Source organism: Gavialis gangeticus, unplaced genomic scaffold (genome assembly GCF_001723915.1).
Source record: "Gavialis gangeticus isolate Ggan-Ray unplaced genomic scaffold, GavGan_comp1, whole genome shotgun sequence".
Taxonomy (NCBI): Eukaryota; Metazoa; Chordata; order Crocodylia; family Gavialidae; genus Gavialis; species Gavialis gangeticus.
In genome coordinates, this window is record NW_017729034.1 from 3,422,781 (window position 1) to 3,435,043 (window position 12,263).

At 42.9% G+C, this 12,263-nt stretch overlaps 1 protein-coding gene across 1 annotated transcript in view; it reads left to right on the forward strand.

The window, feature by feature from the left end:
• Window positions 1-12,263, forward strand: part of LOC109304876 (protein spire homolog 1-like) — a 44,054-nt gene that overhangs the window by 19,424 nt on the left and 12,367 nt on the right. Inside the window, exons 6-11 of the mRNA XM_019527702.1 lie at window positions 2,528-2,695; window positions 6,139-6,207; window positions 6,780-6,909; window positions 7,503-7,639; window positions 8,587-8,662; window positions 11,073-11,221. Of these exons, the coding sequence (XP_019383247.1) occupies window positions 2,528-2,695; window positions 6,139-6,207; window positions 6,780-6,909; window positions 7,503-7,639; window positions 8,587-8,662; window positions 11,073-11,221 (729 nt within the window). The remainder of the gene's footprint in view (window positions 1-2,527; window positions 2,696-6,138; window positions 6,208-6,779; window positions 6,910-7,502; window positions 7,640-8,586; window positions 8,663-11,072; window positions 11,222-12,263) is intronic.

Genomic DNA, 12,263 nt, shown 5'->3' on the forward strand with positions numbered 1-12,263 from the left:
ACTATATCATTCTACCCAAGGCTTTGTCTAACCAGGTCTTAAAAACATTTAAGGACAGATATTCCATAACGTCTCTGGGTAGTCTGTTCCAATTCTTTACTACCTTCCTAGTGAGAAAGTTTTTCCTAATAGCCAACCTAAACTTCCCTTGCTGCAACTTATGACCATTGCTCCTTGTTTTCACATTTGTCACCACTGAGAACAGTCCAGCTCCACCCTCTTTGGAACCACCCTTTCAGTAGGCCTGTGTGAAGCGGCTAGTATTTGCTTCGGATTCCACCGATTCAGGGGACAGTGATTTGATTCGGTGATTCAAATCACTGTCCCGATTTTTGATTTGGCTGAATCTGATTCGGAGATTTGGCTGCTGCCCCTCTGCCCATCCCCTGACCCTCTTCCAGCTCTTGGCACTTTTTTTTATTTAAATAAGAAAAGAATAAAAGGCAGCCCTGACTCAGCAGATGCTGCTGGGCAGGGTGTAATCTCCACTACCCCATGCTGCGTAGGGGGCTCTCCATAAGCCCCCAACCCCTTGCTCCCCCAGCCCCCTCACAGGTACCCTGCCTGGGCCAGCTCTGGCCCTTTAAGAAAAGAAAAAAAAAATACTGAAACCCGCCCCCAGACTCGCTGCTTCTGCTGTCGGGGGGTGATCCCCATGGTACGTGGGGGGCTCTGCATGAGCTCCTGAGGCCGCTGCAGGAGTGGTGACTCCCGGGTCTCTTCTTGGCGCTTTTTTCTTAAAGGGCCAGAGCTAAGGCAGCGGGGGAGCAGGCAGGGGGGTGGTCAGGGGGCTCATGCAGCATGGGGCAGCGGGGATCACCCCCCCTGCCTGGCAACACCAGGTGAGTACCAGGGCTTTTCTTTAAAGTACCAAGCTGGGGCGAGTAGGGGCAGCTATGGGGGGTGCTGGGAGACCAGGCAGGGGTCAAGGGGGCTGGCAGGAGTCCCCCCGCCCCTAGTACTTACCAGCTCAGAGTGGCAGCAGCTGCTGCAGTGGGCGGGGACTGCCCAAATCATCAAAGTTCTCCAAATCTTTTCTGAAGATTCAGAGAGCTTTGAATCAGTTTGGACCTTTTAAATTGGTCCCCTGATTCTATTCAGATTCAGAGCTTTGGCCACTGAATTGGGCCGAATCTCCTCCAAATTGAATCGGCACCTGAAGCTCTGCACAGCCCTACCCTTCAGGTAGTTGAAGACTGCTGTTGAATTCCACACCCCCTCCCCCCAGGTCACCTTCTCTTCTCTGGACCACATAAGCTATGTTTCCTCAGCCTCTCCTCAGAAGTCATGGGCCCCAGCCTGCTAACCACTATCATTGCCCTCCGCTGGATTCTCTACAACTTGTCTGCATCCTTTCTGTAATGAGGGGCCCAAAACGGGACACCAGACTTCAGATGTGTCCTCACCACTGCAGAATAGAGGGGAATAATCACTTCCCTTGATCATGGGGCAACACTCCTACTAATGCAGCCCAGTATGCTGTTTGCCTCTTTGGCAACAAGGGCATGTTGACTCATTCAACTTATTGTCCACTGTAACCCCCAAGTCCTTTTCTGCAGAGCTGCTACTTGGCCAGTTGGTCCCAAGCCTGTAGCAGTGAATGAGATTAGTAAAGGACTTTGAATGTTTAAATATACAACTAAATATCCTTCTCATCTCTGCCTTTTGAGGGTTTTGTCTTCAGCTGAGATGTCATTCTTCAAGAATTTTTCTGAAAGTTTTGCAGTTGAGGGTATCAAGACCAAAGACTTTGGAATGGAGGGGAAAGTAGGCAAAACACTTCAAGTGAGGCATTTCTGAATCAGTATAGTGAAAAGCAGACAAGCAACCTGTTTACTTCACCTCAAAGATCCAGATATGATCTTGGCTTGATACTTCTCTTTAATCACATTACCCAAATATGTAGATCCAAGTTTAGTTTGTTAGGTTAAATGGGTTATCTTGTATGCTTCAGCATCCATGTGAAGGCAGCTAGGCGTACAAAATGGAATGGGCACATATCGTGGTTGCCAAACTGGATGCTGTAGTTAAGTCCAAATGACTAATTTGGTTTTGTAAGTCAACTTCATACCCCAGTAATGTAAGGAATTCAGAAGTATGAGGGTAGGAATTTTTGGACTTTATACTCCAGGCCAACTTTTAATTACTTCAATTTAGGGCCTTAGTGCTCTACAAAATAGCATGGCCTGGAGCAGCCATGGAGTGACTAAATATCTTATCCATTCCTTCACAGAGGCTAACTGAGGCAGAGGCTACTTTTTAAATGGAAGCATGCATCAAGTTAATGACGGGACTGGGAAGTGAACCCAAGAGTTCATTTCCTGGTCCTGTGTGGCCTTAACCATTAGGCAGCTATTCACTTCTACAAGTGGTAGAAGTGAAACATGAATGAGAATCCCAAGCAGGTGTTTCTGCAGCTATAAATTCCTTGAGTTGCTCATTGAGCACCTCCCTTTTTGAATGCAAGGAAAATGCCCCTCAGACATCCTGGCATGGTATGTAATCAACCTGTGCTGCCCTATTGCAGGCTGCCTTGTGGCATGATGTTGTTGATGAACTGCGGAAGGGAGTGAAGCTGCGTAAGGCCACAAAACAGCTACAGCATAACAGTCCTCTAAAAGAGTCTGCCCGCTCCCCCTTCGAGATATTGGCAGATGACATCCGACACAAGAGGTATACTCTCCAGAAGGTGAAGGTGAGTTGCAGTAGTATAGGTAGAGCTATGATTTTGAAAAGAGGGGTGGAGATGTGTTACATGTGATGGTTCACCACACCAATACACTTTTTTTCTCCAGTTAAAAGGAAACGAAGCTTTACTAATGTGTTAGGAGTCCATGGCCATGTTATTCAGTTTTAAGATCAAAAGAAAAAGCAATAACTATCGGAACATGCATTAATTTCCTACATTGCATATTATGTATTTAAAAAAAATCACAACCAGCTAGACATGGATGTTATTCCAGTAGTTCTGTAGCCATCAAAATTAAATGTATGAATCTCTCAGATTCATAAAACAGTTTCACTTCCTTGAGTATCTTGACAGTGCATCCAATCCTTCACTGGAAGTTAATTCTACAGCCGAGTTAATGCTCACCTGAGTTAATGTTTCCACACCTGAATTGATGTTTTTAGCTGGAGTTAAAACCAGTATGCAGGGCTGTGAAATAGGAGCTATGTTATCAGAAGTAGCTAACAGATAGCAGAATTGCAGCAGAAAGGATAGCTAGATTAGTGGATCATTGAAAGGGGAGAGGGTGTTTAACACCTGTGGAATGAAGAGTTTAGATGGAATCGAGGAGATTACACTGAGCCATTAAGTCAGTGCTACCTGAATAGAAATGCTACTGCTACTGCCAGGCATTTGGTCTTAAACTTTGGGTGGAGCAGGGATCAAAGAGGAGTGCAACTGCTCCACTGCACTTCTCTTGGATGCACCCCTGGGCAGTAGTCAGCGAATCAAGTTTGGAGTCTTCCTCTAGGTAGCTGGTAACCGATTTTGGTTTAAATTAAACATGTCTACATCCTGTAACTTTCTTCAGGATCTTCTAGGCTCTGAGTATGGGCTAGAGCTCCCCTTGAGCTGGAACTTAGTGTATGACCCCCACATTCACCCCAAATTCATTCATTTCTGTGTCAAGAATTTAAACTTGATGCTCGTGAAAGCATTCTAAGTTACTCCACATAAAGCTGCTTGATGAAACTGTCTTCTGCCCACTTTTTTTTCCTTTCACCTCAAACACAAGCCTGTGTGCCGACAGGCTCTTTATGCATCTGATCTCTTTTGAGAAAACGAGGATGCTGCCAATGGTAGTTGTGCATATAAAGTATGTTTTCCTCTGGATCAGTAAAAGCACTTGGTCTTTGTCTGTTTCAAGCAGCAAACACCACACAGCACTCCCTGAATGGGAATTTGGGAAAGCTGAGGAGAGTGAAAAACTCCTAGAGACTCCTGTTGTGCTGATTTAGTCCTTAGTGGCTTCCAAGGCTGCTCACTGTTGACAAAGATGACTGGGTTCCTTTGGTCTGCAGTGCCACTTGCATGCCACAGGGTTAGTTAGTAATGATGGCAGGTTTTAAAGGCTGGAAAGAGGTGGTATGGCATTGCAGGGGGCACTGAAAGCAGACTCTCCATCTTTTTGGCAAAAGATAAGAAGCAAGTTTGTTTGCAATAAAGAAGGCTTTTCCCTCTTTTTAGTGTGGTGTACCATATTTTAAGACATCAGCTTTTCTGCCTCTTATTTACTCATAAAATGAAAGGGATTAACAGCCCTGACTGAGCCAGACATGAAGACCCTTACTCTAAGTTGCTTTTAGTCCCTCCCTGTTAAACACTGGGTCTTATTCTGGACTACAACAGAGTTCTATTGTTTAGCCTGGAAAGTTGTAATCTGGAGAACAAGCTGTGAATAAAGGGTTGGCTGGATTCAGGCTCTAAGTGATCAGATGGCACAGTGATGTGGGAACCAAAGAAAGTACTTTGAAAACACTGGTTCTCAACAGTGGACCACAGAGGTGCTCAAAGTGATCTGAAAGGGTGGATGCTGGGGGCAGGGTGAGATGCTTTCAGTGGTGTTAGGGTCTGAAGTGTCAGCTGATAAATATTTCCACCGAGGCAGGTGGCATCTCTCTGAGATGCCTTGCTACTCTTGTGCCTCCCAAACAAGAAGCAGTTCAGCCATCTTAAAGTGATATTGCAGGCAGGCTAACTATCATGTGCAGTGGCAGAGCTAATTAGTGAAGGACTGCACCCAGCCTAAGTAGCCATAGTGCTTCCTGCTTAAAGCTGAATACTGAGCTAGCTGCCTTGCTCCTCTGCTTCTGGTTCCAGAGGTCACAAGGATCTTTTTGTAGTTGTTGGGTGGGGCGTGGGATCAAAAATGTTGAGAAGCACTGCTGTGGACTATGCATTGTGGGGACTTATAACTGGTAGGTGATAGGTCTTGACGTGTAACAATTAGGGATGATAATGCACTAAAATACAGGTCCACCGTACAGGAGAAAACTATAATCTACAGTGACTGAATGAACTGACCCAGGGTTCTTCAGCCATTGCCTGTGGGCTACTGGCAGAGTTCAGTCCAGAGATATTTCACTGTGACAGAAGCAGGCACTAAGCATTGATACCTCCAGTTAGCTACTGCTCTATCTTCCATTCACTCCTGGTATCTGGAGGCTGCTTTGATCGATTCGATTCAGATATGCCACTTGGAATTTGCAAGGCTGTCCACATCTGTCTCTATCCCATTGTGGTCAGGTTGGCAAACTGAAGGTATAACCAACAGAGGAGGGTCATTGTCAGACTGAGTTATTTAGAAATGTACATGGTGTCCTTCCTCACTGCCTGGGCATCCTAGTGCTCAATAGACCTACCTGCAAGGACAGGTGAATAATATGGAAACACAAAACCCACTGCATTAAAAATTTGGGTTTTATCTTCTCTGATATCCTCTCCTCATGCAAACACTCCATTGGGACATTGAAGTTAGTAGAGGAAGTGTCCATGTGAGAAGATCCGTATCTTGGCATTCTTCAATGTGAACACTTGACAAAACCCTGAACTGAGTTACTGCTGTGCTCACCAGCTGTTTCATTTGCAGTTCATCTGTTCAGGAGCTTCTTTTGACTGAGCTATAAGTGGAGCCATTCTTAGCTTATTGGGTGTGGAAAGTGTGCTGAGCTCTAGTTTGCGGCATCCCTTTGGACTGTAATGCAACAATGGTGTCTGGATACATGTCACCTCATTATACGGCTGCCTGCAGACAGAAAGACTTCTGGGTTGCTTCTGCGAACCCCAGAAAAGAACCTGTGGGGACTTAAGATTTATGAGTAAACCTCAACTGATGCTCAGCTCAGGTCTGCGTGGCTACCTACTGGAAAAGCTGTTTCTTACCCCAAAAACATTTCTCATCAAATTTTTTTAACACCTTTGATCTTCGTCTTAAAAAAAAAAAAAAAAAAAACTCCTTGTTTAATCTCACTCCTTGAGCTAAATGCTATCTAAAAAAGCCATGAGTGGCCTGTATGGTATTTGGCATGGGATTGGAACTGTTTCCCAATCTTGCTTATTTCTGGGGATAAGAAGCCAAGTGAGAAGAAAATGAGCTTTCATCACTTAAGTTTCCTTTCTTGCCCTTTCAGATCAACAGTGAGCAAAAGATCAGGAGCTCTGAAGAAAACACAATCCTTCTAAAGCTGCCTTTAAAGCCAGTAAGTGACTTAGGATCACAAATAAAGATATGGAATAAGCAGAAGGATTTCTGAATCAACCAAAACTGGTTAAAGCACCACCAACTCAACTACCATTTCAACTTGGGAATGGATAGAATAGCACTTCTTCTCTAAACCAAAATAAAATTGTGGCTAGCCCCAAAAGCACCTGTTACATGGTAGAAAGAAAGCTACTTAAAATAGTAAAAATGATTGTGAGAGAAGGGAAAGAGCAGAAGACTGCAATAATCCTCCTGTTGATTCTAAAATGTTTCTGTACAACCTTGTTGAGCTCTTCTTAGAGTTGCCAACTTGTGTTGCAAAGGCAAGTTGTCCACAGGAAGGATCCCCATTGGTCAGGTGAACTCTGATTAATTTTCCCAGTGTTGTAGTGGAATTAGTATGTGAAATGCAGAGGTGGTATGTACTAAGAATTCTTGGAGGACAGGGGTTCTGCCTGGGTGTGAAGGATGTGTATAGCAATGTACTTGACTTGGCAGAAGGAGGCTTGTCTGGAGCTCCTGGAGTCCTCACTTTGATTGCTTTTCTTAGCCTTGTTCCTTGCATTGCAGGTGGTAGAGAGAAAACTGAAGGACTGTTTCCCGCAGGAACCTAGTCAGCATGAGCTGCTCATGACAGAAATAAAACAGCCACACAAACTTCGGCCATCTCCCACAGAAAGAAATAAAAGTAGGCCCAAAGGTACTACATGAGCACTAGCTCTACAAAGCAGCTTGACTCCTAGCAAACCAGCATCAGTTGTGGTATAGGAGTTCAGGGTTTGAGGTGGATGAAGTAAAGGACATGGATGAGTGGCTTTTGGCTCTGCTGTCAGGGGCACCAGCATGCCACTCTGCAGATACCTTTAGCTCATGTTACATGCTAAGGCCAGCTGATTTGGTTGGGGTACCTCATCTTTTAGGAGGAAAGTCAGAACATGGATATTCTGAGACTGCAGGGAGCAGATAAGCTGTTGCCCATGAATGATATCTGCTGCACCAGAGTGCTGTCATGGTGACTAAGCTGTAGAGATGCCAGGGAGTCTTTGGTAGGGTGGGAGGCAATGCATCTTGTGGCTGCAGTTCAGGAACCAGGGAATGGTTAAGGCTTTTGGATGAGTCCTAGCTAATGAGGAGGAAGACCAGCTGACTGCCAATATTGCACATGTCCTTCAACTCCTGCTGGTCTGGGTTGGGCCTGAACACACACTTTTCCTACCTCCCCCATCTACTTGCCAAAGAGTCCAGCTTTCTGTCACTGAAACTTGTTTCCATGTCGTCTTTTGTTTTTTACAGATGCTTCTGTGACACTAAACATCTTTAATTTTCCTTGCGACAGTGGTTTATCTATCCAAAATGCCAGTACAGGACTTAATGCTCACGAAGTTGAAAACTGGCTGCTGGGTTCTGACCTGCTGGGCCAAGAATTTCAGGTATTTCTTGAAATGAAACCACAATTTAGAGAGGGTGAAGTGATTCAGGCATCACACTGCAAGTGCATGCACCCTGAAACTTCAGGTTCAAATCTTGAGGCCTTTCTTCCTTCCCAGATGAAGGAATTTAGTTCATTGGAGTCCTCTTAGCTACAGAATTCCAAACCATGCTTGACTTTCTTTTATAGGGTAGTCCTTCCTACTTTTTAAGCAGAGATCTCATAGACTCTCTTTGCATGAGTAGGGACTTCCTTGGCCAAAATTGGAAAATCTTTCTTCTGTTCTCTTCCTTTCACTTATATAATACAACTGCCACTTGGTCACTATTCTCCACTCTAGAAGCGTTTGCGTTTCCTATCACATGGAGTTTATAGTAAAATGGACTGAATCATTTTCTTTAAGTAACTAAACCAGTTAAGTTAGTTTCTTCTGCCTGTGGAGCATCTAAGCAAGCACTTAATTTAAAATGTGTTGAAAAGTAACTTTTTTTCTAAAGTCACTGGATTGATCACAATTGGCTTAAACATTTGACATGTAAAATTCAAGCTGTATTTAGTCAGCAACGACCTGGAACAAAAATAAAGCTTTAATGTGTAATTGCTTCTGGCACATGTACTTTGGCCTGCAAACTGGAAAATTTTCTATAGGTGTCTGTGCTTGAAATACTAATAAGTGTTTGCAGAGCTCCAGTGTAGAGTTGGTAGAGCTCTTTTTGGTTCACTAAGAAGATAAGAAATCATAGGAGACACTGTCAGAATTGTTAGTGCTGGAATGACATTTTCTTAATTGCTTCATAAGAGTCCCAGTTGTCTCATTCCTTAGCAGTTCTTAGTACATATGCTAATCTCTTCAGCTCTGGATTATGCCAAGGTAATTTAACTAAGTAAGGCATGCCTGGGGACATATTTCTGTACTAGGTATAAAAGGATTTCATTTATTGTCCACAGGAAGGAGGTTGGCCATTGGAAAATGCCCAGAGTGTGACCTCAGAAAGGTCATTTTTACAGAATTGCAACAGCAGAGGTCAGTGTCTCCTTTGTCACTGCGATCTGAGTACTGGGGTCAGTGAGTATCTACTTTCCCATGACCATCCTCTGTTTCCAGGGTGGATAAAAATCAACTATTTAAAAAAAATAAAGTCAATCTTTTTTCTTTTTAATGAATCACACTTTTTTTAAGATGCTTTAAAAAAAAAACCCTAAATAAAGATGATTTAAGATATGTTAAAGCTCAAAGATATCATGGAATAGGGATTATAACTTCCAATTATACTGTTTGAGATGATATTGCTGGATAAAGTGTATGAGGGAGAAATTGAACAGTGTGCAAAAAGTCTAGAGGGGAAAAATTGTTAACCTGTCTTGTTGGGTGGAGCAATGTCACACAAGCACGTATTACTAGATCATTGCGGACAACAGAAGAAGGAACTGTCTACTTTACAGAAACAAATGATATAGCAGGAAATCCACACAGCAGAATACTTGCAAGAAGTAGCAGTAAAAGATATAACAAACTGTGGGGAGATTATTCAAATCTCTAGTATGCAGCTTTGTCACAGACAATGCTGCAAACGTATCAAAGATGAGAAGAAATCTAGGAAAAAGCCCCAAGCTAATAACATATGGCTACAGCACTTATTTGATGCACCTCTTAGCCAAAGACTTCAGTGCTCCAGAAATAAAGGTTAATGTTGTTGAAATTGCAAAATAACTTCTGTAACAACCACTTTGCAGCACCTGCTCTGAAAAAACAGGAGGAACCAAACTAACTCTCCCACAAGATATGCAATGGAACTAAATAGTGGACTGTTTTGAGTGATTTATATTGAGAACTGGCCTAATCTGATGACAACTTGAGAATAAAACCATGACTAAATAAATGGAATAGTCATAGCCAGCGTTCTCAACATTGAGAAATGTAGAACGTGTGCTGACTATCCTGAAGCCTATTTCCATAGCCTTGAACAAAGCTCAGGGAAATGGCTGTTTTATTGCTGACACTGTTGAAATTTGGAAGGAACTGAGTGAGGCACTAAAAAACCAAAATGGAGCAAGCACTATCTCCTGCTCGCTTCCTTGGCATTAGTCTCAATACTTGGTACCAGGGTCAATCCTTAACTGTTGAAGAGGAGGAGTTGGCTATGACATGGGCATCCAGCAATCATCCCTCCATAATACCAGTTGCAATAAATTTCAGGGCTAAAGGTGAACCATTCAAGAAACATTTGCTGATGAGATTTTAACTGAGCTGATAGAAGTCACTTAAGCACCTTAATCCATCAGAGACTATCAAAGTAGTAATCCATCCTTTAACAGCACTAGCTTCTTCTGCAGGTATAGACAGAATATTTTCTTCCTTTGGGCTAATTCATTCTAAATTTGAGAAATGTCTTAAGAACTGAAAAAGCTGGAAAGCTTGTCTGTCTTCTCCACTTCATGAATAAACAGGAAGAGGAAGGTAAAGAGTGAGCTTGCTGCATAACCCAGTATTTTAAATTTCTCATGTTGATCTGTCTGAAATAATCCATTTAATTTTTGTTAACACATTTCACGTAATTTGAATAGTTAAAGCTTCCAAAATGCATGTGCTTGTTTTGTTAAAATAATTATACACGTTTGTTTTAAGACAAATATCCAAAATACATAAGCTTATTATTTTAGTTTTAAATAAAACAATGTAAATGTCATAATTCAGCTTTCTGCTATAGCTGCAAAATTAATCTGAAAAATATCAAAATAAATCATTGCTTTAAAATGTATAGGGTGTACCCTTTTAAAAGTGAAATCTACATCTATTTCTGAGTTGTGAATAATATGTATTAAGGTTATATCAACCAACAAGAATGCACTTTCTGTAGAAAACAACAATTTAAATTGAGGCTTCCTGACCAGTGATTTTTAAATCATGATTTAAATTGATTTGATTTTAAATCAAATCCACCCTGTTTGCTTCCCTGCTTTTTTGAGACCACTAGTCTGCTAATGCCACTTGACATGAGGACCTTCTCCACACACACAGAGTTGGAGAGTGTCCTTTGAAAGCCATTTGTCCCCACCCCCCCACCATTGCATTGGCTGTACAGCTTTTACACAAATTGAAGTTCCAGTACTAAAAATCCTCTTAGGTTTCCAGTTTCAGAACATAAGGGACTCTTCAGAACGTTTGAGTGAAAAGAAAGAAATGCATCATTTGACTTAAAGCAGGATCTTGCTTATAAGCAGAATACCACTGCTGCTTGCATACAAGTGTAATTACAGTATTTTCAATATATTGGGGGGTGGGAAATGTTGTGACCAGTGTTGGCAGGGGGCAAATGGAGCAAAGGTTCTCTAGAAATCAACTTGCAGTTTTTGAACATTAACCTCATCTAGAGAATACTGAGAAGTTGCTGGATCCTGTCTGCATTTACTTAAAATCCTTTTCTTATACCCAGGTTTCTCTGCAGACTGCAAGTTTACTCCCACAAGAATTTCATCACCAAGTGACCTCAACACACACAGCTTTCTGAATTCAAACCATCAGCAACCTTCCTGCCGAGGGAGATCAATGTCTATAGGGAATGCCCTGCAAAGCAAGGAGCATGTAAGTCCTTGACATGGGCCTGCAGCACCAGTTCCAATCTTTGCTACCACAAGCTAGGAATAACATGGGTTATTGGTTGTGCTGAGGCTTACAGCTTGATTTACGACACAAAGTGACTTATGAAGTAGAACAGGGGAGGGGAAATGGTGCTCCCCAAACTATAAGTCAGACCTTTTACTTACTAGGCCTGTGTGAATAGGCAGCTATTTGATTTGGCTTTGGATGCCAACGATCCAATTCAGAGCTGCAAATTGGTTTCCTGCTTCAATTTGGCCAAAGCTTCGGCGATCCAGCCATAGGGTATAATGAGGAATCAATGAAATATCTATAACTTTATTGTTTTTTAATCTGATTTGGATGAAACTTGCAGGGATGGTAGCTTCTGTGGAGAGCGTGGAGCCTGCCAAGATTCAAGAAGATAGGTGCAGGGATTTGGGGGGAACTGCACTCCAAATTCGTACAAGTGACATGAGTTTTGCTTTCATGTGTTACGCCACAGCAGGGTGAAAAGTGCAGGAGTGGTCACCCCTGCTGAGGCCACAAAGTCTGCCAAGTTTCAAGGAGATAAGTGCAGGGGGAGTCTGGCTTCAGGGGCCCTGCACCTCTGGCTGCTAACAGGCAAAACTTGTGACATAGATGAGCCTGTGTGCATTAAGGCGCAGCAGGGTAAAAACTACAGGCCTGCTAGCGCCTGCTGAGGCCATGAAGCCTGCCAGCTGTTAAGGAGATAAGTGCAGGGGAGTTCTGCACTTATCTCCTTATCCCCGCACCCCTAGCTGCTGACAGGCAAAACTCGTGACATGGGTGCTTGTGCAACTGACTGTCTTTGTCCTGGGGCAGTTGACTGTCTGCATTGATTCTTTCCTCTCCTTAGTTTGTGGTTTTGTAGGTGTTAATCTTTGCTTGTTAACTTGTTACATTAGCTAGCTACTGCGTATTGATCTGGTCCTAGAGTGAATCATGGTTGATTTCTGGTAACTGGTAACACAGTAGCTTAGGAGCCAGGCCTGCAGTGCTTCCATCTGCAGCACCTGCCCACAGC